Source organism: Chionomys nivalis, chromosome 6, assembly GCF_950005125.1.
Source record: "Chionomys nivalis chromosome 6, mChiNiv1.1, whole genome shotgun sequence".
Classification (NCBI taxonomy): domain Eukaryota; kingdom Metazoa; phylum Chordata; class Mammalia; order Rodentia; family Cricetidae; genus Chionomys; species Chionomys nivalis.
In genome coordinates this window covers 32,653,287-32,679,329 of record NC_080091.1, presented here as the reverse complement: position 1 = coordinate 32,679,329, position 26,043 = coordinate 32,653,287, and the positions used below count along the sequence as shown (strand labels likewise).

The 26,043-nt window shown below is 47.1% G+C and overlaps 1 protein-coding gene across 1 annotated transcript in view; it reads right to left on the bottom strand.

The window, feature by feature from the left end:
* Positions 1-11,061, bottom strand: part of Pkd1l1 (polycystin 1 like 1, transient receptor potential channel interacting) — a 103,434-nt gene extending 92,373 nt beyond the window's left edge. The window contains 8 exon segments of the mRNA XM_057772856.1: positions 370-609; positions 1,057-1,225; positions 1,710-1,829; positions 3,676-3,846; positions 8,915-9,237; positions 10,296-10,329; positions 10,332-10,428; positions 10,945-11,061. Of these exon segments, the coding sequence (XP_057628839.1) occupies positions 370-609; positions 1,057-1,225; positions 1,710-1,829; positions 3,676-3,846; positions 8,915-9,237; positions 10,296-10,329; positions 10,332-10,428; positions 10,945-11,061 (1,271 nt within the window).
* Between the last annotated feature and the right edge of the window lie 14,982 nt (positions 11,062-26,043).

Here is a 26,043-nt window from a genome sequence, read left to right as displayed (position 1 = left end):
AAGTCAACAACTACCATGCCAGCACAGACAATGATGGCTGGTATATGAATGACGATAAAAATGGCTGTGCATTTGGTTTATATACTTATGGGCTATAGTTTTCAGAGAATGTACACCTATGGACAAAAAAAAAAAAAACCCTGTAGCCTCTAAAACAACACCACCTGGAAGTGACTTTCTGCCTCTGCTTGCCTCCTTTTGCTAGGGCTGGCTCCTCCAAAGCCCTAGGCAGGTCTGACCTGTTTCCATTCAGCATTTGTCATCTGCATGACCTGCAAGATTGGCTAAGAGGCTTTAAGCATCAGGTCCGTCAGAAGGCAGCCCCACGTGCCACCTGCAGTCAGCTGCCACCTGTTCTGCATCGCTCACCTGCTGTAAACATGGCTGAAGGAGCTTCTGCCCACCTCGGTGGTACCATCTCCAAAGTTCCAAAGATAGGCTACATCCGTGCCAAAGTTGAGCCTGCACTCAAAGGACACGTTGGCATTTACCAGGGCTGAGGCCGGGGACATGAGCCCATTGGCTGTGATTCTCTTCTGTACGCTGATGAGGTGGGACTCAGAGACTACACTGCCGATCCTGCTGATGGCCTCGACCATCACGTGGTACCTGAGGATGGGGTACAAGGCAAGATGAGAACACGAGGCTGCTGAGAATCTCCACAGTGCTTCAGCAGACAGACAGAGCTGGGAGCTTAAGTTGTGGGCTTTGTTCATTGAGGGAGGATCAAAGCCAAGACGGAGGGAGTTCTTCTTAAGCTCCCTTTCTCATTATTTAGTTCATGTCTCTACATGAGGTGAGCATATTGCCCTTCTCTATAACAAGAGCAGTTTAGATTATCCTGAGGACTGAGATAAAATTTGAAATTAGCATCGCCGTGTTTATTGCACACTGGAGGAGGGGACCCCTCTTTTTTTACATTTTATGGCTAAGCTCAACGCAGAGTGCTTAGGGGCTGGGTGCAGGGTAAACACCGATAACACTATCGTGAGAGTGCCAGGGTGGGCTTTATCCTGACTGTTGACTGTATTAGCACCAAAGACCATATTGACCAACCGCTGAGGGATGCTCAGCCTTCTTCTAAGGCTTCTGGAAGTTGTCCTCATGGGGGGGTCATCTCCAAAATACCATACAAACTCCAGGGGTATAGTTTCCTTGGTAACAGCCACAAATGTGATGTCTGTGTCTGCAGCAAACACAGTTCCGTTGGTGTAGATGGACACAGCTGTGACAAAGAGAGGAGGTGGAGGCCATCAGCACAAAGGGCTGGAAGCCACTCAGAGAACCCCGCCCCACCCTGCCACCTAACCAAAGCATGAACACCAAGAATGAGCCTGCAGATGTGAGTGTAAGTCTAAGCCAGGGGGCAGGAGAGATCTGTGGGGCTCAACAGGAGGTAGAGCCTGAGTCTGAGGACCATCAGGAATGACTCGCAAAGCAACCGGTCAGCTCCTTTGGGAACTGTGTTTGGAAGGCAGGGAATGGAGGTGTGGATGGGGTGGCAGGTGACCACATGATAGTTCCCATTTCCCACAATCTGGTGGGAGCTCAGAGTCTGTGGCTTCTAGGGAAGTCCCAGAACAAAGTACATGTATACAAGAGCCTGCTGCAGAGGCAATAGGATGGGTCCTGGGCTGAGCTGACAGCAGAAGCGTCAGCAGTCAGCTGCTAAGGCAGAAGGGACACATCTAGAGTTAAAACAGACGTACACTGCATCTTATACCCGACAGTCACACCAAGCCAAGCCTGGCAGCTGCCCACTGGGGGCTGAGAAACAAAGGACACGTTGTATGAGGACACAGATGAAAAGCCATGCATCACAACTGTGCCTAGAACAAGAGAAGACACGGGAGAAATGTTAAGTCATTCGTCTTAAGTACACACACCCCAATATTTCCCATCGTCAACTTTTCTTCTTTGAATTTTAATGGAATTTGAAATCTGGAGCATGCACTCAAGTGAGGTGGCTGGCAAACATGAATTATGTCATAGGATCTTTCTCTTTAAAATTTTCTTTAGGTGATTTCTGTCTCTTCAGAGAAATCTACATAGCAATGAATACATTATGCCCTTTGCAAGATATTAATTCCTTTGTTAGCTGACTTTATACTAAACATGTTTGTCCCATGTGTACATATTAAACAGTTTCCACACCATAAAGATTCTTAATGGGGGGATTCAACAATAAGCCTCATTCATGTAAGTCCTCTAAAATGTAGTGCAGTGTTTTATGTGCATGTGGGTGCGTATACAGATATGTATGCATATATTTGTGCATTTAAGTGCATATGCACATATATATGTATATATGTGCATGTGGGTGCATATGAACATATATATGTATATATTTATGCATGTGGGAATATATGCACATATGTGTGTATATATTGGATATTTGTGCATGTGGGTGCATATGAACATATATATGTATATATTTGTCCATGTGGGTATATATGCACATATGTATGTATATATTGGAAAGCAAATTCCAAAAAATTGAATCAGATCCTGGAAGAGGGCTGTGATATCGAAGAAGATTGAAATAAACTCATTTGGGATATTAAAATGAGATAGGCTTTACAGTTATTATTGCTGTTTTTCTATGAATTTTCTCATTATAAGGAAAAATGTTTACAGCATAAAATGTATATATATATTAATGTGCACTATGAATAAGATTGGCATGTTCTTACTAACAATGACTAAAGCTTAATCTTGATCACAATCTGGTATCACAACGCCACAAGGAAAGAAAAATTATGGATTTGCACAAGGATGTCCTATTACTGATCGTTGGTAAAGGATTTAGACTCAAATTACCCAATTCAAAACCTTAGTACAAAACCCACAGACACACATGGCCTGTGCTCACCCACTCAAAGTTTTGATAAGACAAGTCAATACGAACGGTCAGTGGCTAGTTACAGAACGCTGCTTAGCAGGTTTAGAAGTCCTGCTCTGTGTCATGTGTTGCTTATTACAGGGTCCCCCCCATCCCCCCAGGAGGAGTGTAGGGAAATGCAGTCAATACATGGTACAAGTGTCCAGATTCTCAAGAATGACCTCTTTGGGATGCACCTCCCACTGGATTCTCTTTTTCCTATAAGCCTATATCTGTCTACTGGAGTTGAGCAATTTGGGGTCTTCCTCTTCACTCTAGCTTGGCCACAATGTGCCCCAGCTGTTTCCTTCAGAACCCTTGATTACTGTCCCTCTTCTGACTCCTGGATTGTGAGTTTGTGATGCCTTCCCCCAAGATGGCAGCAGGGGAACAGACGCCTACAGGCAGGTGTGCGGTGAGGGTAAGGAGGCAGGAGTTAGGAGTTCCTGACATGCTATGAGCATCTAGCACCACATGCTGTTGGCTATGGCTATGCCATCTGCCAGAATGCTCCCATGCTCGCTCCTCACAGCTCACCATATATACCAACTCCTAGTGTCTATCCTATGGTGACACAGTCCAGGAGACTGCTTAGCCCCATGGCCATTCTCCTCTTCGAGCCCCCATGTGATTGCACCTCTTCTCTCCTAACACAATACTCCACAGTACCTATTTTCTACCTGAGGTAAGAGTGAAGGATGGCGCTGTATGGAATAGGGTGGCTGGGGTGGACAGAGAAACTAAAGCCAAGTCAGGCCGCACGCACAGCAGAGGTCTCCATGCACAGGTCCCACCTTTCTGCTGTAGGAGAGAGTTGGCCAAGGAGAGGGCTTCACCCTCGTGGATAGAGCTGGAGTTCATGAATACAGACACGTTCTCATGGCCAGTGTTCACGTAGTATGGCCCCAGTTCCACATCAGCTCCGTGAACGTCATGCACAACAGCCCTGAGCTTGTAGACTCCTTCTGGAAAAAGAAGACAAAGCAGACGTTTGATGGCCTATCAAACAGAAATGAGAACTAACACCTCAGGATAGGCACAGTGGGGTGGTTAGTCTGAAGACTGAGAGTTTAAATAAGATTTCTTAAAAAAAATTCCTAGCAACAGCAGGGACATTTCATGGGCACGCAGCCACACAGCACACTGAATCCCACGTTCAGCATGCCTTGGAGTAGCTTAGCATTCTACTGTCTGGGAATTTTTCATCGTATTAACAACTGGCATTTGTGTTCTCCACTAGACCCTGAAAATGACGTAGCATATCTGTGCGTGAGCATGAAAGCAGGTCCTGGTCATTCCAGAATAGCTAGGTCAATATGTGTCTGTGTGTTTGCTAAACACGCTTGCTTGAATAACCATACAAAGAGTTTATATCAAAGGATTATGATAGACTAAAAAATGGCCCCCAATCCTGACTGTTTTCTTGAAGTTTCTATATCACTATAATATGACTTTGAATTTTTCTTTAACTGGTAGAAGCTATTCTTTCTCTTTTAGATTGGTGCCGATCTCATGGTCAGCTGCCTAGTCCCTCCAACTCGCCTCTTCTTCCTTGTCTTTGGATTGGTCACCGTTATCATGGGAAGTATCTGGGTCTAGCCTGCTGAAGAAGACACAAAACTCAGTTGTCCCATGGGACCAGCCATGTCCATGAAAAGAGTTATCTAGCTGACTGGCAGTTGCCTACAGATCCACAATGAATTCGTTGAGGCCCGCCAATATAAAAAATAAATCCCCTTAAAAAACTAGTTGAACTCATGAATGCTTTCTAGTTTGTTTTTAGCTCTTTGAGAATGTCATATTTTAAGGCACTGATTTGCAGCCTCCTAACACAGCTCAGCTGACTGTTGGACTAGAGAGGCCTCTAGCAGGTTGCTAACCACAATCTCCTACCCACTATTCTTAAGTTGTGCATTTAATCCTGCTTCGGCTGTAAAATGTTAGGTGAGCCCCAGTGTGTCACAGGTTATGTCCTCTGCGGGTCCCAGTCCCCCGTTCCCAGCTCTGTTCTGCACAGGCTTTATTTATCATCCACATAGAACAAAAGGTCCCCTTCCCAGCCTCTCTCAGTCATTATGTAAGCTTCTTGTCTTCTCCTGGCCAACTCATTCCTGCCATGACCCTTTTAAATCACTTAGGCAGAACAGGTGCCTTCATCTGGGGAACGCCCAAAGCTCTTGTGATGTGTTGCATTTTCAAGTTCACTATATTCTGTCTCCTTTGCCCCCGCCCCCCAAGCTCATCACAGTTCACGCAGCACATGCATAATAAATGTTTATGAAATGATCAATGATGTTAAATAGAACGGAAAACTGAAGCCAAATAAATAAAACAATGTTCTCAAGGCCCAGTGCAGGCTGTTCCTTAGGAATTCATACAGCCTTATGAATTTATTGTCTAAGGGAGCAGTAGGTGGTGGCATAATATATTCAAAGGAAGGTGGCACAGGAGTTCAGCCCCTAGAAGATTCAGGAGGCACTTAAGCCTGGCTTGTCAGTATGGACCCCAAGGTATAGCTCGCCATAACCTCCTGAGCAGTCTTGAATTCTCATTTTTAACACTGACTGCTTTTTAAACCACAAAGACGACCTCAAAACTTATGGTACATGGTGACTGGCAATTAATAATGAAACAATCAAACAAAGTCATAGGACATATGAATACATTAGGGAAATAAGAAAAAACTAACTACAAAAACAACAAGAAGAAAAAAGATCAAAACAGAAATTAAGCAACTAGAAAAAAAAATAAAACAAACATAATCCATGTTGGTTCCTTAACTAAAGGAATGTACATCATCCCTATCTGACTCAGAAGAGAAGAAGAAAATTAAATAAAAATGATGAAGGAAATAAGTCAATATCAGTGAAAATTTAAGAACCAGAGGGGTCCACTTTGTTGAGGTCTATGTAATTAAACTTGAATATTTGTATTAAAACATAATTTTCTAAGAAGCTAAAACTTAAAAAGAATTAACGACATGAGAAATCTCAAATGTTAATAGAGAAAGGTGTCGACAAGTTAGCCAGAGGCAACAGGAGGGTTGTGTGCAGACTTCTAAAGAGAACTACCGTCTCTAATGCCGCCTTTGCTGTTCCAGGATGAGAGAAAGATGAAGTTCTCCATGTATCACTGATCGGAAAATCTAAACCTAATGCCCCCAAACCAGCGACTAGACTCCAGCCCAGTTTATGAACATCAACGTAGAACCCTTGAGCAGGACTTAGAAAACTGAATTCAACCAAATGTTTAAAAATGATAGGGAAAAATCATATGGCTTCCCTCTCCCGGGAATTCAGGAAATGTCTTTGTTGAGTAGTGGGACTTGAAACGTGTGTGGTTCTAAAGGAAACACCAATCATAAAATCACCTCAGCAGATAGAATCTATAAGAAGCTGGCAAATCCAACAATTCCTTTCCCTTTATTTTTATTTTCAGTCTTTAATAAAAGATGAAAACTTCTGTACCAGGATCAATTGAAGCATGAAGTTTGGAGAAAAAAAAAATAGGAGAAAAAGCTGAAGACAAAGACACCCAACATTGTCTGCTAATGTCACCCACAATACTCCGGAAATCCAGGCCAGGGCAATCAGAGAAGAGGAAGACTGTGGGGCGATGACTGGGGATGGGAAGTGATACATCAGCATTTGTAAACAGCGTGTTTACACAGCTAAGAAAACACCGGTGAATGTGTGCAGAAGTCCCTGTCAAAGGTCAGCAGGATGGAAGGCAAAAGACAAAGGGCAACCTCCTCACCTTCCTAAGTGCCCTGGCAACCTGTCTGCAGATAATAGCTTATTTGTGGCAGCACAAAAAATGAGGTGCCATGTAAGTGCCATATGGAAACAACTAAAACACACGCTTGTGTGTGTGTATGTGTGTGTGTGCAGTGTGTGGGAATTATCTCTCTACTATGGAAACACTATTTTAGTGTTTCCAAAGGTGTGGGGAAGGGTACAAAGGAACAGAGTACATTCTATTAAAAAAGGGGGTTTGGGAGCATAAAGTGTCAACGTATATTAATTTTTAAGTTAAACACTATTCCGATAGAATTGCCAATCTCTTCATGTTAGTCAGTGTGGGTCTAAGGTTCAATGTGGAAAAGTCATCAAGAAAATATGACCAAAATAATCCCAGAAAAGTCTAGGCATCAGGAGTGCTACCCACAATGGTGAAACCAGAGGAAAATGTAACAGTGGCTCACACAAGCAGGTGGGACTAAAGGGAACAGGAAGTCTGCAGGTGGCCTGGAACAGGAATCCAGCATGGAGAGGGGGGGTGGTAGCGTGAGGGAGTATTCCAGATGCTTCTGAAAAATGGATCATTCAAGCCACATGAGCAGGCATTCACCTCAGGAATGTGAAACATGCACCCGACATTATGCCAATTATGTATTCAAAATATTAATTACTTAAATGTGCAAAACTCTATCGTGAAAACACTAAAAGACATGAAAAGATTGATTTATGAATCTGGAGTAAGGAAGACCTTTTTAACTGGAACATGTATCTCAGAAACTGGGGCTTAGGAGATAGCTCAGGGGTAGAATACCTGCCTAGAATGCATGAAACTAGGTTCAGTCTCTAGTGCCTCCAAAAAGAGATAACAAAATAAATAAACAGCATTTTCACAGAAAAATCTAAAAGCAAAGCTGAAAGACAATAAATGAAGAAAAATATTTGCTACTCACTATCCTCACAATAAGACTAATTTTCTCAGTAATGAAAAATACTCACAAAACCCCATGCTCTACAGACCACAAAAGTGTTTTTTTAGCTAAAGATTTTTTTTTAAGGTCTTTTAGGGCTGGAGAGATGGCTCAGTTCAGCAGCACTGACGGCTCTTCCAGAGGTCCTGAGTTTAATTCCCAGTAACCATATGGTGGCTCACAACCATCTATGAGATCTGGCGCCCTCTTCTGGCATGCAGGGATACATGTAGGCAGAACACTGCATACATAATCAAAAAATAAATCTTTTTTTAAAATTAAAATAAAATAAAAGGTGCTTTGATTTTGAATGAAGATAATAGCACACCAAGTTTCAAAACGAAACCATTTCCATATCTCAGACTGACATCTCGGTGTTCGTAGAGCACAGACCAGACAGCTCTAATTGAAGGCAATTTGGCAATAATTTGGCAAATTGCTACTGGACGCAGCATTTGAGAAAAATGTCCTCTTCACTATGAGCTACTGTGAACTCACTTCAATGTTACTTTTACTACTGAAAGATAGAAATTTTCTCAATGTCCACCAGTAAAATCCAGTTAAGCAGACGTGGCCTAAAGGGGCAGGAAAGTCCTTCTGGTCTGGACTGAGGAGTTGTTCTAAGATGGAACTTCGTCCCTAAGTGGGCAGAGAGCAGGACATTGTGCTCAATGCACTTCCGTTTACAGGAAGCGGAACAAGCACACCAGATGTAAGAAATAAAAGATGTGCTTGCCGGTGGGGTAGTGAGAAGAGGACTCGCTGTGCATCTTATCCACTGTGGAACCTGCACGGCAGTTTTCAAAAGAGAACGGAAAAAAATTAAATTATTCCGTGAGTCAGCAAAGTGAAGCTTTCCGCTCGCATCCCACACCCATCTCCAAGGCTTTAGATTTACCTAACATCAAAACGTCTATACAAACACTACCATTGCTTGTTGTTATTACTTTGATAAAACTTAAGTGGTGGAATTTTCAACTCTAAAGGAAGAATGTGCTCTATCACACGTGGGTCCTTGGTGAGCAATGTAAGGGATGTTTGGATGTCGCCATGTGTAGGAAGGAAACCTTGTACTGAGTGTGTGATCCCAGGCTTCATTTCTCAATCTCTTTCTCCTACTCTGCAGTCCTGAGGGGACGGTTAATGACTTGACCGCAGCCCAGAATGTGAGCCTCTGCCATATAGAACCCCCAGGTTGGTTCTAAAGGATCCAGAGGGTGGAATATGGCTTCCTCCCTGGCAGTGTCTGAACACGGTCACTCTGCCGGTGTCCTGGGATGGCGTCTCCTCCCCAGGCTTCCAGAGAAGGATGCCCTGCACCATACCTTTTCTGTACCGGTGGCAGCTAGTCACTGCAGCTGCGCCTGTCATTGTACACAGTCTCATCTCAGCTCCGCAACCGTCCCCAAAGTCCACCAGCAGACGAAGAAGTGTTCCGGAAGCAGGGTGGACACGGATTCCCAGAGCTGGAAGCGCCTGAGCGTCTGTGTCTGGGAAGCAGTTGATGGCAAAGTGCCCGGTGTTTTCAGGCTGCATCGCTGGGTTGGGCCCAGTAGGATGCTGGCTGAGGGGAGAGGGACTCTCGGGATGGTACCAGGATGTGGGGAGGCTGCAGGTGCAAGCGATGCCAGGAGGAGTCTCTGAGGAACTAAGAGAAAGAAGCAGTTATCCGATTTCAGAGAACGCTACGGAGTCCGGGAATAGAGGGGCTTTGGGGATGGGTGAAAGGGCAGGTGTGAGCAGACTGTCTAGGATAGATCAGGGAACAGGGTGTGAGGACCCTGAAGAAGGGCTTTGGTGATCCCTGGGCTCCCCGTCTGTAATACCAGAATCACTGGCCTCTTGTGAGACAGGCATCTCTGACCACGGACTGAGACACTAAAATCAGGGACAGAAAGTCCCTTAGAGACTGAGGACATAACTTTAGAGACTGGGCCAGCTCCCCAGAGACTGAGATCAACACTCTGGAGGCTGAGGTCAGCTACCAGAGCACAACTAATCTAGTTACAGAAAAAAAAAGGGTAACATACAGTTTTTTCCTAACATTTTTTCTCTATCACTGAAATCATGAGCCGAAAACCAGTCTTTCTCATGAGTCAGCAGCTACTGGCTTTGCACAGTGCTGTCTTGACCCACGGCCACCAGTTTCCCGTTTCCACATGTAGCTCCTTGTGCTGGGAGCTGGGGGCTGGGAGGAGTCTGGAATACTAAGCCTCTGGCTCCCTAGAATAAAGGGCTTCTGTCACTGGCTTCATAGGAACTGCTGCAGGAGGACACCGATGATGGGCATTTAGCCAGTGAGCAGTCTGGATAAGGGACAGAACCCTTCAAAGCATCAAGAGAGTGCTCTCACTGGCACCGGAGGGTCTGAGTATTGGGAAATACTCCGCATTTCCATTCTCTGCCCATGCTGTGTTTATCCCCCCAGCAATGCAGACAAACAGCGCTGAGGTCTGAATCTCTGACTTCTCTAAGAGACAAAGGGACCACATGACACAGGATGCAGGTGGCAAAGGGCAGCCAATCACATCATCTGGAGCACAGTGACAACACACTCGCAGCCATGGCTGTAGTAAAATCGAATGAGCAAGAGACCCAACTCAGCAAGTGACTGAGATGAGGATGGCCTTCGCCACCTTCCTTCTGCCTTCTGGGAATGGTGGGAAAAGGGAAAGCCAGACCCAGAGAGCTGCCTGGGTGCTGGGCTGTGGGGCTGTGACCACCCTGGTGGGGACCTCCTGGTGACAGACCTCAGAAGCAGCTTCTTGGACAGGTCTTCCACAGAGCGCAGCAGTTCTCCGCAGCAAAGAACTCCCTTCTTCGGACTGCAGAGGGCGCCCTGCAACATGAATGTGAACGGTCACAGGAGCTTCTCCAGCCGCTGCTAGGGCACATGTTTTCCCTGTCAAAGTCAACTTAGCAAATGTCCCGTGAGATTGCGGTCTCTGAGGACTGAGGACTCTGGTTTGGTTGGGGACATGTAAAGCAACCTGTCCATGGCACTGTGTTCAGAATGAAATGGGGCCGTTCCCAGCAAAGAGAACACCCAGCCAAGAATCCCCCTAGAACACAGGTGGCACTAGGAACTTCAGGGTGGCTTATTATCACTTCGTGCTGTCAGCATCCACTAAGGTGATGATAGGTTAGCTATTTGTATGATCACGTATTCATGAGGCCGGCAGCCGAGAGATGACATTACCACAGGCAGGGAAGCAAGGACTCTTTTCTTTCTTATTGCAATTACATATTTCAATTCTGCACAACTGTGCAGCCTCTAACAGAGTTAGAAGGGCAAAGTGGAAGCCGCTGAACAGCTCAGAGGATATTTCTCCAGGGGCTGGGGTCAGACACCAACCTGCTGCAGACCAGAGAACGATGCATCTGCTCTTTCAGCCTGACACAGCCACTGGAGACAGAAGCGGGGACTGGCGCTGTTCCCGGTGCTCCTGATCATGACAGAAGGCAGGGACATGCTGTCGTATGCTTGCCGCATCTGACTGCTAAATGTTCAGGCTTATGCAAAAGACCCTCCCTGTCACCCAAGTCTGTTGCTGGGAGCCCCACAGGCAGACCATCAGAGACTGGATGCCAGGAAGAAGTCTTTAGGGTGGAGGGTGAGCACAGTTAAAGCCATTTGCTAAGATCTGCACACATCTAGGTGCAAGTCACACCCCACACGTGCTATGTCGGTGCGCTGTAGCGCTGACAATGGAGTTGGAGTCCTGGAAGGCAGGTCCTGGGTATAAGCCCTAGACAGTGACTCACACCTCATGTCCTGTGCCTCTCTCTGACCACAACAGGCTCGAGGTCTGCAGAGGAAGGCTTGTCCTCATGGAGGCAATGGTCAACTTCAAAATTCAGCTCTGGTCCCTGACTGCTGCTGTGTCCACCTCCCCGGTCTCTCTCATGGTGCAGGAAACATATACCTTTCCCGCCACTGGTGGAACCAGTTCCCTTGATACCCTCGACGGCATGTCCTCCTGCGCTGTCCTCTGAGGGGGCATCCTAAGTGACATTCCTAGTGTACATTCCTAATGGGTCGCATTTTCTCGATATTTGCTCTCTGGCTTTGTGTCTTGTTTTTAATTTATAGCTGATTACTTCTTAGCACAGAAGTGTTTTTGAAAACAAAAATCCAGGAGTTAGGGGTGTAGCTCAGGCTCACTGCCTCCTTTTTAGAAAACACAAGTCTTCCCTTCTGCCCAGACACATTCCCCAGAGCCTGCTCACCCAGCTACTACTGTGGACAACAGACAGACTGCATGCTGGGGCAGGAGGAGAAAACAGGGCTCAGGGCTCCTGCCCAAGACAGCCCCACCTTGCTCTTGCTGACTGTTCACTGTGGCCACACACAGCAGAGATAAGAATGGCATTTCCTTGATGGCCCACAGGGAGTTCTAATTCCAGGGAGAATTTGAAGTTATACCTTGTCAAGTCCTAAATGATTCAAAATAAACTAATTCTCTAGCGCTTGATGCTCAGGTTGGAGAAGGTCATTCTTCCCGAGCCAGAAAGAACATGTTTATTGAGATGGGCTTGGGGAGTGGGATGGGGTGCCAGTCTGACCAGCCCAATCTGAGAGATGACATTCAAATGTGGAGATGCCATGGAATAAAGCTGTGCCACAGATAACAACAAGCAAAAGGCCTGAAGCTGTCACATTCTGCCCCTAACAGGAAGTCCATGTTTGTAAAGTGGAAGCTGGGAGGACCATATCGTTCAGCCCTCCCTTCCAGAGATCTGGGTCACAAACCCTGCAGCATGGGGGTGGGTATCCTATGCTCTCCAGGATTTTCCCCCCAAACATCAAGTTTTTGGTTATGCAATTTTTTTTTTCTTTTTGAACACACAAGAATAAGGAAAGAAGAAACCAAAAACAAAAAAATACAAACGTATCATGAGTGGTCAATGTGTCTAAAGTGGAATTAAACAATCACAGTATATTCGCAGTGCCGTGCCTCCAGTGTCCAGGAGTTTTACTTCCTGGGGAACCCTGAAAGTCCTGAAACAACCCCCAGATCACACCACCCCACCCCTTGGCCACTCCTCGTCTACTTTTGCACCCATGGCTTAGACATTTCCAGTAGGAACTGCACAGTAAGGTTTGCCTTTTTCAACTGGCTCGTTTCACAAAGCACCATGTCCTCATGGCTGGAAACAGTTTTGTTCTGAACTCCGGGAGCTGCACCCACATACCCCACCCTGAGGCTTGCCAACTCAGTTCCTGGTATTGCAATCATTCTGGGCCTCATTCTAAACTACAGCATAGTCTATAGTGCAGGAACTTTCGGGCAGGGCTTACCCCAAGTGACTCCATTTTAAAAGCAGCATCTGGCTCCTCTCTGAGTGCAAATCCAAACACATAGTGATCCTACACCTCATCGTCATTGAAGATACCACCACCACTTCTCTGGTGCCACCACGGCTGATACATAACTTATTCTTGCAGAATATCATTGTGAAATTTATCAAAGTGGCATGGCAGCAGATGGATACATGGGTCAACTCCTACATCAGCAAAAGGCCCAAGAAGTGGTTCCACAGCTAAGCAGGTAAAAGTGACTGTCATGCAAGCCCGATGACTTGAGTTCAAATCCAAGAACCTTCAAAAAACCAGACACAGTAGCTTCTATCTGTGATGCCAGCCCTCCTAGGGCAAGGATGGGAGGTGGAGGTGAAGAATCAGTGAAACCTACGGGCCGGCTAGCCTGGATACAGAGTGGCAGAAACAAGATAGATGCTGCGAAAGGAAAGGACCCACTTATGAACACAGTTACTTGATCTCCACACCTATACCAGGGCTTTCAAGTACCCACACTTACACACACACACACACACATAGTAATAATAAAAATAATAAAGAACTGGTCTCTGTGAGATATGCATAATTTATTTTTAAAAGTGGGTGTGGGAAGATAGCATAAAAAGTACTACACAGTGGAGAAAAACGATGACAGCTTAAAATCTGCAGGTAAATGCATGGATCTAAAAAACATCATATTGAGTGAGGTAACCCAGATCCAGAAAGACAAATAAAACATTTACTCACTCAAAGTGACTTTTTGGCATAAAGCAAAGAAAACCACCTACCAATCACAATCCCAGAGAACCTAGACAACAAAGAGGACCCTAAGAGAGACATACATGGATCTAATCTACATGGGAAGTAGAAAAACACAAGATCTCCTGAGTAAATTGGGAGCATGGGGATCATGGAAGAGGGTAGAAGTGGAGTGGGGAGGAAGGGGGGAGAGCTGAGAAAAATATATAGTTCGATAAAAACAATGAGAGAGAGAGAGAGAGAGAGGAAAGAACAAATGAATGAACAAACAAACAAAAAAGGAAGCCAGCATAGAACTTGCAAAATACACTAGATGGAGCAAGTTTGCAACATTCTTCCCGGGACTCCAGAAGGAAGAGGAAGCTAACACTGCAATGGGGACACCTTCTCTGACATCCGACTACCCAGTGTGACCATTAAGAGACCGGCAGGCGGAGAGCTCCTGACTGTCCTGAGGGCTTTAGTTTAGATCGATCTCCACCACAGCTGCAGCAAGCTTCTATCTCTCTGGATCCATTCCACCCCTTGCCCATAGCTTCCATGGCCCTGAGCCCTGCAGCTGGACTCAGTTCTGAGGTCTGACAGCCCCGAGGCCCTGCAGCCTCCAGTGGTAGCGTCATCAGCGGCTCTCCATCTGGTCTCATGCTCTAATCCCCACAGTAATTCTGCATTCCTAACAGCCCTCTTCCTGCCTCCAGGAAGTCCTCCCCGAGAAGTCCTTGATCCCCACTGGAGCCCTTTTGACCACCTACGGTCATTCTATGACCCACCTGTGTGTATGTATGTATAATTATGATGCGACGTGCCACACATGATCAGAGAGTTAATATTAGTAATGAAATTGGAGTCAAGGAACTGCCTCTGCCTCAGCCAGCTTTCAAGGCAAATCAGGACTTCTTAGAAGACTGCAGCCAACGAAACCAACTCAGCTCATAAATTTATTATTGCTTAGGGAATTTTAGTATTGTGGGAAAGTGCAATGCGTCTGTCCATCTGTGTTTCTAGCATGGAGTGCTCATGAGGACTTGTAGGTGGCACCATCCAATATTTGGGGTTAAGTTTACTATACAACCTTGTGTAATAATAATTAATACTATATATACATATATGTATATATGTATATACACACATATACACATGTATACGTATATACACATACATGCACACACATATACACACGTATATGTATATACACATACATGTATATGTACACACACACATATTCTTTTTCCCTTCAGTGCTGAGAGGCCCAAATCTGCTCTGTGGTGGCAGAACTGACTCTGACGTTGGCATCTGAGATGGTCCCCATGATTCCCATGCCATCTGTATTCTCAGAAATGCCCGACTGTCTGGGCTCCTCTGACCTACCTGTCAGTACCGCCATCCCAGTGTGCAGAAGCTTGTGTTTCTCTGTTACTAGCACTTAGCCTCCCCTCACAACTTGCGTTCAAAACGTTCTGTAAGGAAAACAAAGGAAAAGTGTGAGAGTACCGGGGAAGGGCGTTATTCGTTATGAAACGGCAGCCTCTATCCCTGCGTACCAGGCACCGTCCTCCCTGGGGAGAGCAGTGAGGAAGACAGACTGATGGACTCTGCTCTGGTGTGGAGGGAGGCTCAGAGCTAACTAGAAAGCTGGCTATGGGAGGCTGTGGTGAGGGAAGGGAACCCACCTGGACGGGAGAAGATGGAGGTATACCTCAGAGTGACCTAGGAGGTGGGAGTGGGCAGTGCCGCTTAAATCAGAACAGATGGAGCGGGTAGGGTCGGAAGTCCATTTAAGTCCAAAGGGCTTGGCCTGTTTAAAGTAGAGCTTAGGGTGTGGGGGCACAGGTGCAGGAGAGGGGTGCCTAGACTCTAGGTGGGCCATGAGACGCGACCCAAAAACTTTGCCACCTGCACTTAGACCCGTGCAGACCTCCTTGAGACAAAACCTCAATTCCTGTGTGACTTCGACAGCAGGGCTGAGAATCAGGAGACATCTCTGCTCAAAGCTGGCCTCCTCAAGTCCCCACACAAGTGACTTGAGCAACAAGTGGCTTCGGGCTGATTTGCTTGTCCATTTTCATTGGATCTCACCCTGGTTTGAAGGCAGGTCACTCCCAGTCACTCTTGTTCTGGAACCTCACTCCCAGCGTGCCCCACTCCCATTAAGGCCACTACCCCTCCATCTTCGTCTCCTTCTGTCTTCTGTCTCACAGTAACTATGAGTGTCCTCCCTTCCCTAGGACTTCGGACTCCAGCTCTGTTTGCCCTCATGAACTTATGCACCTCCAGGTAGATAGTAATTCTTTAGTAGACACCTTCAAAGAGCTCCCATGCCCCATGTGTGGAATGCTGCTCACAGCCTCACCTACACTGGAACTATGGTGGGAGGTAACCCCCCACATACATGTGGGACAGCATCACGCCCAGACTGAGGGGCAGGACCACTCCTCATTTAAGGAAACCATACCCCTCCTGAGGGCAGTCTTACCCCCACTCCTGAGGAGTGTTTTCGTTCCCCTACCCGAGGGCCACTCTCATCCTCCAACTGAGGGAGCAGCCCGCACCCTACCACTACCTAAAGGATGGCCCCACCCCATCCTAGCTGGAAGGACAGCCCCATCTCCATCTGAAGAAAAGCCCTATCCTCTTACACCTGAAAGACAGCCCCAGTCCCCATTTGAGGGGTAACCCTCCCCCTACGATCACCATTTGCCTGGGCAGAGGCACAGGCCCCTCTGCCTTCCTGTCATTCCTATGACAAGGCCATGACAAGCATGCACCTCCTCTGCTCAAGCATATATGTCGTGACAGTGCAGGGCATTTGGAGCTGTAAGCCCCCTACATACACACATGCACACACAGATGTTCTCAGAAGGAAAGGCCTAAGTGACCCAGTGTAAGGTGCACCTTGTCCCAGGGAGCTGGTGAAGATGGCTTCTGTGCCTGCTTGTCTCCTGCTGTCACATATGGAGGCCAGCTGCCATGCTCATCATTCACACAGAGCACTGGGTTAGTCTGGATCTCTGGAGAAGGAGAAACATACATCCTGAGGTTGGCCACTTGCTGGGGATGAAAGCAGAGACAGAGGAGCCGTGGCCAGAGCACAGCGTCTAAGGCCTCTTAAGGAGCCCCTATGACAAAACCCATCCTCAGGATGCTTTCTATCTTTGTTCTCACTGTCTAAGAGGGCTTGGGTGTGGAGTCGCCGGGCAGTGTGCAGGAAGCAATGCACAGCCCTGGCCATGTTGGAGGAGGGATGATGACGGATGGGAGCATGGTGCTGCTCTGTGTGAGGAGGGACACTCTGTCTTAGCGCCCTTTACAGCAGCTTCTATTTGGGCCTCATAGGAGGAGGTTGAGGCGTCAGAGCTGAAGGCTGCTGTAGGCAGAGCAGTAGATTTTAAAGCCAAATCAGAGGAGGAGGATGCCATCCCAGCAGACACTAACTTCAAAGCCAGTAGTTATCACAGCACTCTGGGCAAGGACTCAGGTAGTCAGCGTCCCCTCATGTTTTCAATTTTCTAGGGCAATGTCAAATCAAGAGTCCAGTGTGTTAATATGAACTGCTGCCAACTATGCAGGCAACTCAGGTTTGAAAGAATTGTGTGTGTGTGTGTGTGTGTGTGTGTGTTTATATGGGCGGTTTTTTTTTTTTGCTTGCACATATTTCTATGTACCACTTTTCTTTTTTAAGATTTATTGATTGATTATGTACACAGTGTTCTGCCCAGAAGAGGGCTCCAGATCTCGTTATAGATGGTTGTGAACTACTATGTGGTTGCTGGGAATTGAACTCAGGACCTCTGGAAGAACAGTCAGTGCTCCTAACCTCTGAGCCATTTCTCCTATCTCTCCAGCCCCGGTGTGAAAGAGTTCCATGAACTGCTACATCTATGGGGAAAATATTTATAAAACTGGACTGAGCCAGAAGAGTAAAATGCCTTGTTTCTCTGATCTGTCACTAAGTTACTGCCCTTTTCTCAGTGACTGCCATACAGTTCACTGACATGAAGAACTAAGGACAATGATCTTTACACGTTTAGAAGAAATGCCCCAGACAAGTCAGCTTTTCTCATCAGTCATTTGTCGAGGGACAGGTGATAATGCCTTTCCTTGACAAATGCTAGTAATGAAGTTTTGGGTAGCCAGCTTAGAGGGTGCTCACTGGTAGAGTGCTTGCCCTGCATGCCCAGGCCCTAAGTTCAGTCCTCAACAATAATACACACAATCATTTAGGGTGGCGGCACATGCCTGTAACCCTAGCACTTAGGAGGCTGAGGAAGGAAGATCACAAATGTGAGGCCAGTCTGTGATTCACAGCAAGAAGCACGACCCTGCATCAAAACACTATATTACAGCTCTACTATTGCAATGATGATAATGATGTGTGTGTGTATGTATGTATTTTGTTTTTCAAGACAGGGTTTTTCTGTGTGGCTTTAGCACCTGTCCTGGAGCTAGCTCTTGTAGACCAGGCTGGCCTCACACTTACAGAGATCTACCTGCCTCTGCCTCCCAAGTGCTGGGATTGAAGGTGTTCACCACTATTGCCTGGCAATGATGATGCTATTGATGATAATGATGGTGATAATATAAGATTGGGGTCGTGGGTTTGGTTCAGGGACACAGATCTTGCCTAGCAAACTCTGGGTTCCATCTGAACCACCTACATAATGGCATAGTACAGTGGAACAAGTGTCTGTGTGAAGGAGCACTGGGGCCAGGGAGCCAGGTCCTCTGCATTCTGTCAGTCACTGGTCTCTGTGGATTTCATGGTAGACTCAGGGTTTCTCTGGGTGTGGTCCCTGCAGTTCTCCTGAAGCAGAAAGTATGGAGTTGGGCCCAGTGAAGAGATTAAAAGTATAGGACCCTAGCCTAGTGACCATTTCAAGAGCAAAATCTCTGTCCTTTTTCTGTTTCTTGGAAGTACACAATGGAATTCACAGTGACCGTCTTTCTTGTAAGATCAGTGCATATTCTTATCAAGGATAGGAAGTTGAAGCCTGAGGAATTCATTGTTAAACCAACACTTATCTTTCTAGCTCCTTCTCTGCCTGATAAACTTGTACAGCCCAGGCCTTCACCTATCCCATATCACAGCTTACAGTGGTCTAACTTAGGACCTAAGAGGTAGTGTCTTCATTTCCTTTCCTCAGAAAAGCTTCTAAGCCTCAAAACTTGTACTTGATCTGCATGCTTCCCTTCGTCTATCATATGCTATTTTATCTGTGGATCCATCAGACTGTAATGATTGGTTCTGTCTCTTTAAGAGACAAGCCACACCCACTCCCCCCCTGAGGCAGGCAGATCTTCCTTCCTGCTTGCAGCCTGAGTCTCTTCCTTTTTCTCCCTTCCCTTCTCTCTCTCTTTCTCTCTCTCTCTCTCTCTCTTTGTCCCCCTCCCTCCCTCTTCTCCTTCTCTCACTTCCCTTCTATACTTCCATAACCCACTAAATAAATATTCAACCTCACTCTGCATAGCATGCCTATCTGTCTGTCTCTCACTCGCTGCTGCCACCTGGCTCACTGCCGGGGACCAGCACCTTCGGAGACCTGCTGCATCGTCTCGTGTGCCATTCTTGCCTGGGACCTGCTGCCTGCCACCACTTGGGGGTCCGCAGCATTTTACTTTTACCATTTCAGAGACCCTTTGAGGACAGACATAAAGTTGGTTGCTTTCTATGCTTTAAACCTGTATTTGTTGATGGGATGAAAACAAAGGCTGGGGATCCAACTGGAGCTCCAAACCGCAAGGCTCTCTCCCATTAGATAGGATGCTGGGCAGATGGCGTGTGGAATAAGACACTGTCAACAGGCGGATACCTGGGGCCCGGTTGTGGTGGCTTTGCCCCTTTCCTGAGGCCTTACCGACTGGTACTCCACTGCAGAAGCTTCTGGGGCTGCAGTCACAAAGCTGAAGACACCCCCTCTCTCTAGCACCAGTTGGGGTCTCGTCCCTTGAGGAAAGAGAGCAAACCAGTGGGCAACACCTGCACAAGGGAATAATGGATTATTGGAGAAGTTAGCTCAGTGCTGCCCTGTAGCATGGCCACGCTGTGCTGCCCCTCCTTGGTGTCCGTAGTTTTGTCACAGATCCAGCAGGCCCAGCGCGACTGTCACACAAGCAAAGAGCAACTCCCTTCTGTGGCTTTGGCACTTTGGTTTCAACTTGCAGGCTGTTTCTAGTTAATTACATACAACTCCCATCAGGCTCTTATAGAGGCTGGGTTGTCTTCCTGCTCAGGTGAAAGGAGCTGCCACTGAAACTCTGTGCTGGGCTCTGGGACACCCCTGCCCCCCCCCCCCCCCCCGCATCCCACTTCCGGCCTCTGACTGTCCTTCGGCCCCTGAGACCATGTTTGGTGGAGGAACACTGGGATTCAGCCATCTACAAGAACTACGCACCACTGTTACCCTCCGGCTTAATCTCCAGAGAAGCTCAGGTCAAGCTGTGGCTTGTCTGCATGTCAAGAGTTTGGTCCCCTCTTCTTCCTCTCCTTCCTCCTTCTCCTCTACCTCTTCCCTCTTTTTCCCCTCCCCCTCTATCTTCCTCTATCAATAAAGAAGAAAGGAGCCTGTATCCCAAGGCTGGTTCTGGGGCTGCCGTTCCAGCCAGGGCCTCTCGTGCTGTTCCATTATAGTTAAGGGCTTTAGTCTGATCATTTGGTGCTAGATTCTACTTTTTTGTGAAAATGCATTCAACTCTTTTTATCCATTTAAATTGTAGCTTTTTTTCTAGCTTTGGTGTGTGCTGATGGCATGAGGAGGACGTGTATGTATGTGTGTGTGTTTTAATTTCAGTAAGGCTGTACAAAGACCCAAAAACCTGGGTAGTTTTATCCGATTTTCGTGAGCTTGGTTCTTGATGCAATAACCAGGACACCACCAGCAGAGGGCAGACGAGGACACTATGTAGATGGAAAGAGGTGGATAAGCCCCAGAGGGGTCAACCAGCCTAAATGTGAAGATAAAAGAGGAAGCAGGTGCGAGGGTCTCCATTAAATGACGGAAGCCTTTCGATGGCCATAAAAGGGGGCGTGAACAAGGAGACAGCCTTGGAACCAGCACACCTCACTGCAGGCTCAAAGGCCTGCGGCACTCTGGAGGTCAGGGGACTGTGGAAAAGAGCTCCCAATGTCTGTCTGTTGTGTGGACCCCACAGTGCGTGCTGAGGGGCAGTCTACTTGCTACTCTCAGCCAAGGGGTCATTTCTTATAACTTCTGAGTGACGGTATCAAATATTTTAACACCAAGGGTTTGCAAGTCGGCGGGAGAAGAGCTTTGGAACAAGAGGGCAGGTGATTTTAAAAAAGCATGGGTCAGAATAAACCACCAAATTGAACAATCTCTGGCAGCAGTGACATTGAACAAAGGCATTTCCAAGCAGCAATAAGGGCAGCTCAATTGCTGTCGCCCGCCTCTTGGTGTCTTTAGTGAAAGAATGGCCAGGTCACAGAAGCAGACTGTGAGCTAAAAGTCAGGCATGCAAACATTCTTCTTAATACTCCTTCACCTCTTGTCTGCAGAAACTTGATGGGGTAGACAGATGGGACAGCAAGGGTACTCGGATTTGGCAATGAGGAGAAGTGTCCCACACTGGAATTTGGGACACATTCAATCAGACTCAGAGGAGCAGCAGAGTCCCAGGCCTGCACCGCAGCTGCCCCGCATGCCATGCCAGAGCACAGATGTGTTCCAAGGCTGAGCTGGTATGACTGGTTCAGGCCTTGGAAGAGGGGCATGGAAGATGCTTGTGCCACATCTTGCCACCAGCAGCCTGCTGACAACGGAGTTTAAGGTGACACACGCCCTCAGAGCAGCACGAGTATGCTATACTGGAAGAGAGTAGGGAGGAGTGATGGGAAATAGGATGTGCTGTGCCCTTTGATGGATGGCTTCTATCTAGTTTCTCCAGAGGAGAGGCAACCTTTGTCCTCTGCCAACAGCTGGCAATCCTGTTGACTTGGTAGGAAGGGAGATGGGCATTGTTTGGGGGTGAAGGCAGAGAGCCCTCTCAAATGCCTTCCTGGCACATGCATTCTCAGTAGCATCTACTGCTACGGTTGAAAGGGCAAGAGTAGTTTCTCCGTGTGAGCAGGCGCAGAGCCTCCTCCAGCGTAGGGCACTGCACAGGGAAAGCCTGGGATATGAGTGTCCGGGGTGCTACAGCAGAGCTCGGCCCTTCTGAAGCAGAGTTCCGGGAAAGGTAGACAGGTTCTGGACTTTTCTAAATTTATGCACAGCTGTTTTGAGCCAGACTTTGGGACATCATGGGCCAGGCTAGTCTTTAGGACATCATAGGCACACGTAATCATTATGGAGACAGCAGTCTGGTTAAAACAGTTGTGAGTGCGAACAATTATAATTTGGGCAGCTCCTTAAAAATCATCCTGCTTTCCCTCCAGTGAACTAAAAGTGGACCATTGTCACCATCTTATGATCCCTCCAGTGAACTAAGAGTGGACCATCGCCACCATCCTGCTCAGGTTTTGTTACTCTGACAAAGTGTCTAACACAAGCGATTTAAAAACAAACACTATTTGTAAGGATGAGATACAAAGCCCCAAGAATGTGCTCCCGGTGACCTGTTTCCTCCAGCCAGGTCCCACCTCCTGGTTTTCATGAGCTTCCCAAATAAGGCCACCAGCTGGGAGCAAGTGTTCAACTTCCCTGCCTTTGTGGGGTTGGTGGCAGTTCATGTCCAAGCTACAACCATTCATTGTGTGAGGCTGGGGGCATGGCTCAGAGGTTAGGAGCACTGGGCTCTTGCGGAGGACAGGATTCAATTTCCAGCAACCCCATGGTGGCTCACATGCATCTGTAATTCCAACTCAAGGGGACCTGATGCCTTCTGCTGACCTCTGCGGACACCAAGAATATCTATACATACATGAAAGGGAACATGCATACAAATGAAATAAGCAAATCTAAACCAAACCCAATTTCTTTTGCAAGAAGCATTTCCATGTACAGAGTTTGCAGTCCAGCTCATCACCCCCACCCAAGCCTAGAACAGGGCCAGCTCACCTTTTCTGCTCCTCAGTAATGTCCTCAGCCTTTGCCTCAGAGGTGTGCTGTGCTCGCTGGTGCTGGACACCACACTCAGTGCGCCAGCCTCCCCCCACACTCACTGCAAGACATAGGGCGATGAGATGCTTGAGGTTTCTGTTCTCTATACTGAGAACTCATGCCAGAGTACCCGTCATGCATGGAGGAAAGGATATACTGCTCCAGTACTTTCCTGATCAGAAAATGTGCTTCTCCACTCTCTCCTTAGGAGACAGGTTTGTGACTGCCTGGAATAAATCAACCCCTCGAGCTACTGCAAGAGAAGTGAGCGAAATCTGGTAGCGAAAACAGCTTGATAAACTTGCAAGCCCAGGCACCCCGGGGGGCAGCAGAATCATTTCTGTCACACACAGACTCAGGGGGAGCATGCTAAGCTCCTCTGCATCATCTCTCAAGGTACTCCTTCTTCTGGAGATGCAAAGAATGAACTGTTGTGGGTACCTCTCATCTCGTTTCCCACTTTGCCAATCAGAGGCATGGACCAAGGGCTCTGTGGTTGTAAAGCAGCCCCTTACTGCTTTGGAAAGTGTTTGGTAGTTCTCCTAATATACAGAAACTTCTCAACCTCCCTGGAGAGTCTACAAAACTCAGTCTTGTTTTGTCTTATTTGGGAAATTAGAAATTCCTTTCTTCTAAAGCTGTCTGTGGATTTGCACCGAATTCAAGAGGAGAGTATTAATTGGCAGGGCGGGATGCTTTTCCTGTAAAAAGCTCCTTCCCAGGTGAGAAGGGGAAGGAACCGTGGGATACAGGGAAGAGCCTGCTGGGAGGCTAATCTGCCAACATCCTGTGTTTGCTGGAAGCTGCTTCAGCTCCACAGGGTAAGCAGAGCCTCTGTGCCCCATGGAGACTAAAGGGCCACCCTTGGACTCGAGTGTCCTGTCTTTTTAAGAACAGCCAATGGTGGTCTCCAGTCTTCTCCCTGTGTTAATCCCTGTGGTTTTCTCTCTTCTGTACATGTTGGGGTAAGGGCAGGAATTTGGGGAATTGTGTACTTTGCGGCTTTATTAGTAACTCTAAGCGGCTTTGTCTTTAAGGAATGAGTCGGTTTCAATTTGCAATTTGTTTGTAAGCAAACAGAGTTTTCTCTCTTAACACCCCGCCCTGGACACCATGTGTCAGATCTAACACCTCACGTTTAAAGTGAGCCCAAGAGTAAAGACACCTGCCACTGGGACTGCTGGGAGACAGCCACACCCAGCATCGGGACCTGATGGCCACCTTTGCCCTTTGTGAATGGAATTAGATGTAATGAAGATGACAAATTCAAAGTTTGTGGTGGTCACACTGCTAACCAAAGGCTCCAGGAAGTGGCAGGACTGAAGAAAGTGAAATACACCGTCAGTCTGAGCTAGGGGGGTGTAAATGAAGTGAGATAAAGAATTAGCTTCCCCATCATTAGATAACAATGCTATGGGTCAACCACAGGGAGAAGGAAATGGCCTTTGCCTCGGAACACCCTGGTAGCCTGTGGCTGGGTCTGTCTTTTTTAATCATGTGGGTACTGTGTTCTTAAACTGCCTTATCCAGCCAACAAATGGGATCACTGGCTGTCCACACTCTCAGCCTGACTCCCCATGGCCTGGGATCTGCTGAGCACTTTACTAGAACGATAGGGAGCATGGCCTAGAGGAAAGCCTACAGCTGAGGCCAGAGGCATGTTCCACTTCTGGTGAGAACCAGATACATTAGCCAGCTGGAGAAGGGCAGGCGACATCCTGTAGATTACTCCAGGCACAAATATTCTGGAGAGGGTTAATGCAGTGGCTTCTAAAATTGATCAGTTTTAAAACCACCACCTCTGGGCTTCACTTAGGAGCCATCAAGGACTTGACAGGATCCCTTGTTAAGGGGAAAAAAGAAGTGATGGCATGAAATTAATACGTTAAAGACAGAAATCCCTCTGGAATGGGCCTCAAGAAAATCTTCTAGAAGGCAAAGAATGAAAGCATCTACCCAACTCCCACTGGTCTTTTCTTAGCTTTGAACAAAAGCCATGTCTTTTGGAAGCATTTGAAACCGCGAGTTCTCCATTCAGATTTAATACACAACTTTGAGACTTAGATAACTGTTTAAGGAGTCCTTCTTACTGCAGAAAAGGAGTAAGGCATTTAAACTGTACCCAATGAAAAGGATAGATGGATACTTGTATGCAAGTAGCATCTCCTGAAGAATTCAAATAGCCTAAACAAAATGGCAGACATTTGTCTATACAATTCACAGTATAAAGAAAGCAGTTCATCTGACCAAAGGCACGAGCGCTTCGCAACACATGTACTTGCATGCTAGGGTGCTGTGGATGGCATCCGACATTCAGTTTTGTTCTGGGCAGTTACACATTTGCAGCAATGATAGATGCATAACAAAAGATACAAGGAAGATAACTCTAGGATGTTTGTAGGAACAGTCAGCTTTGCCTTCCAGTTCTCCAGCCCAGATTCCGATTAGTATTATTTCACAGCTAACATTCACTTTCAAACCAAACTTGCTAGAAAACCACCCAGGAGCAGGCCACCATCACTCCACCTTTCACTAATAAGCAATGCACAGGCTACTCTGTCCTTTCTTAAGCAGCAAGTTGCCACTGTTCCTACAGTAAGCCTGTAGATGTCTCCTATTGCCTATCTTTGGATACTCAGCATCTTTTACAGCAACATTCTCCAGACCCAGCAACCCTCAGGGTCCCAGCACTCACAGAGCATCAAATACAGCATCTGGACAAATTTGAGTAAACCGTGGCGACATAGCATGGGGTGAGGGTAGATTTCTGAGACTGTGACTGAGCTGAAACTTACCATTGGTTGAGCTGGTTCCTGGAGCGGAGTGCTCTAAGGAGAACAGGGCCCAGGCTGTGATGAGCATCCTCCAGCACATCAGGCAGACTGTTCCCATGGGGTCTTCTGCTCAACAGAAAGATCACAGCTGGCTCTGCTGGGTGAGTGGAGAATGTCCCCAGAAGGGTCCTGATCCAGGCAGGCCTGGCCCGCCCTCCTGGAGCTTAGCTTTGAACGTGCCCTGCTCTCATTAGCATATGAAGGGCACTGAACCAGTGACAGGTTCCCCCTGTGAAACGTCCTGCACAGAGAAGCGCTGGGCAGCTAGGAGGCTATTTCATCAAAGGATGCCCTGAAAGGACGGAGATCAACAGTGGCTCGCTAAGGAAACAGAGCTTAAAGTACTTTAAAGTATGTGGCTTTGTGAAAAATAGCAGGGTGGCCTGTCATCTGTAACGCCAGGACAGTGCTCACATTTAAGGTCATCTTTAAGTGACAGGAAAACGGTTTTGCTACATCTGATACCAATTGTGGGAACTTTAGGGATGGAGCTGTAGTTAAGGGAC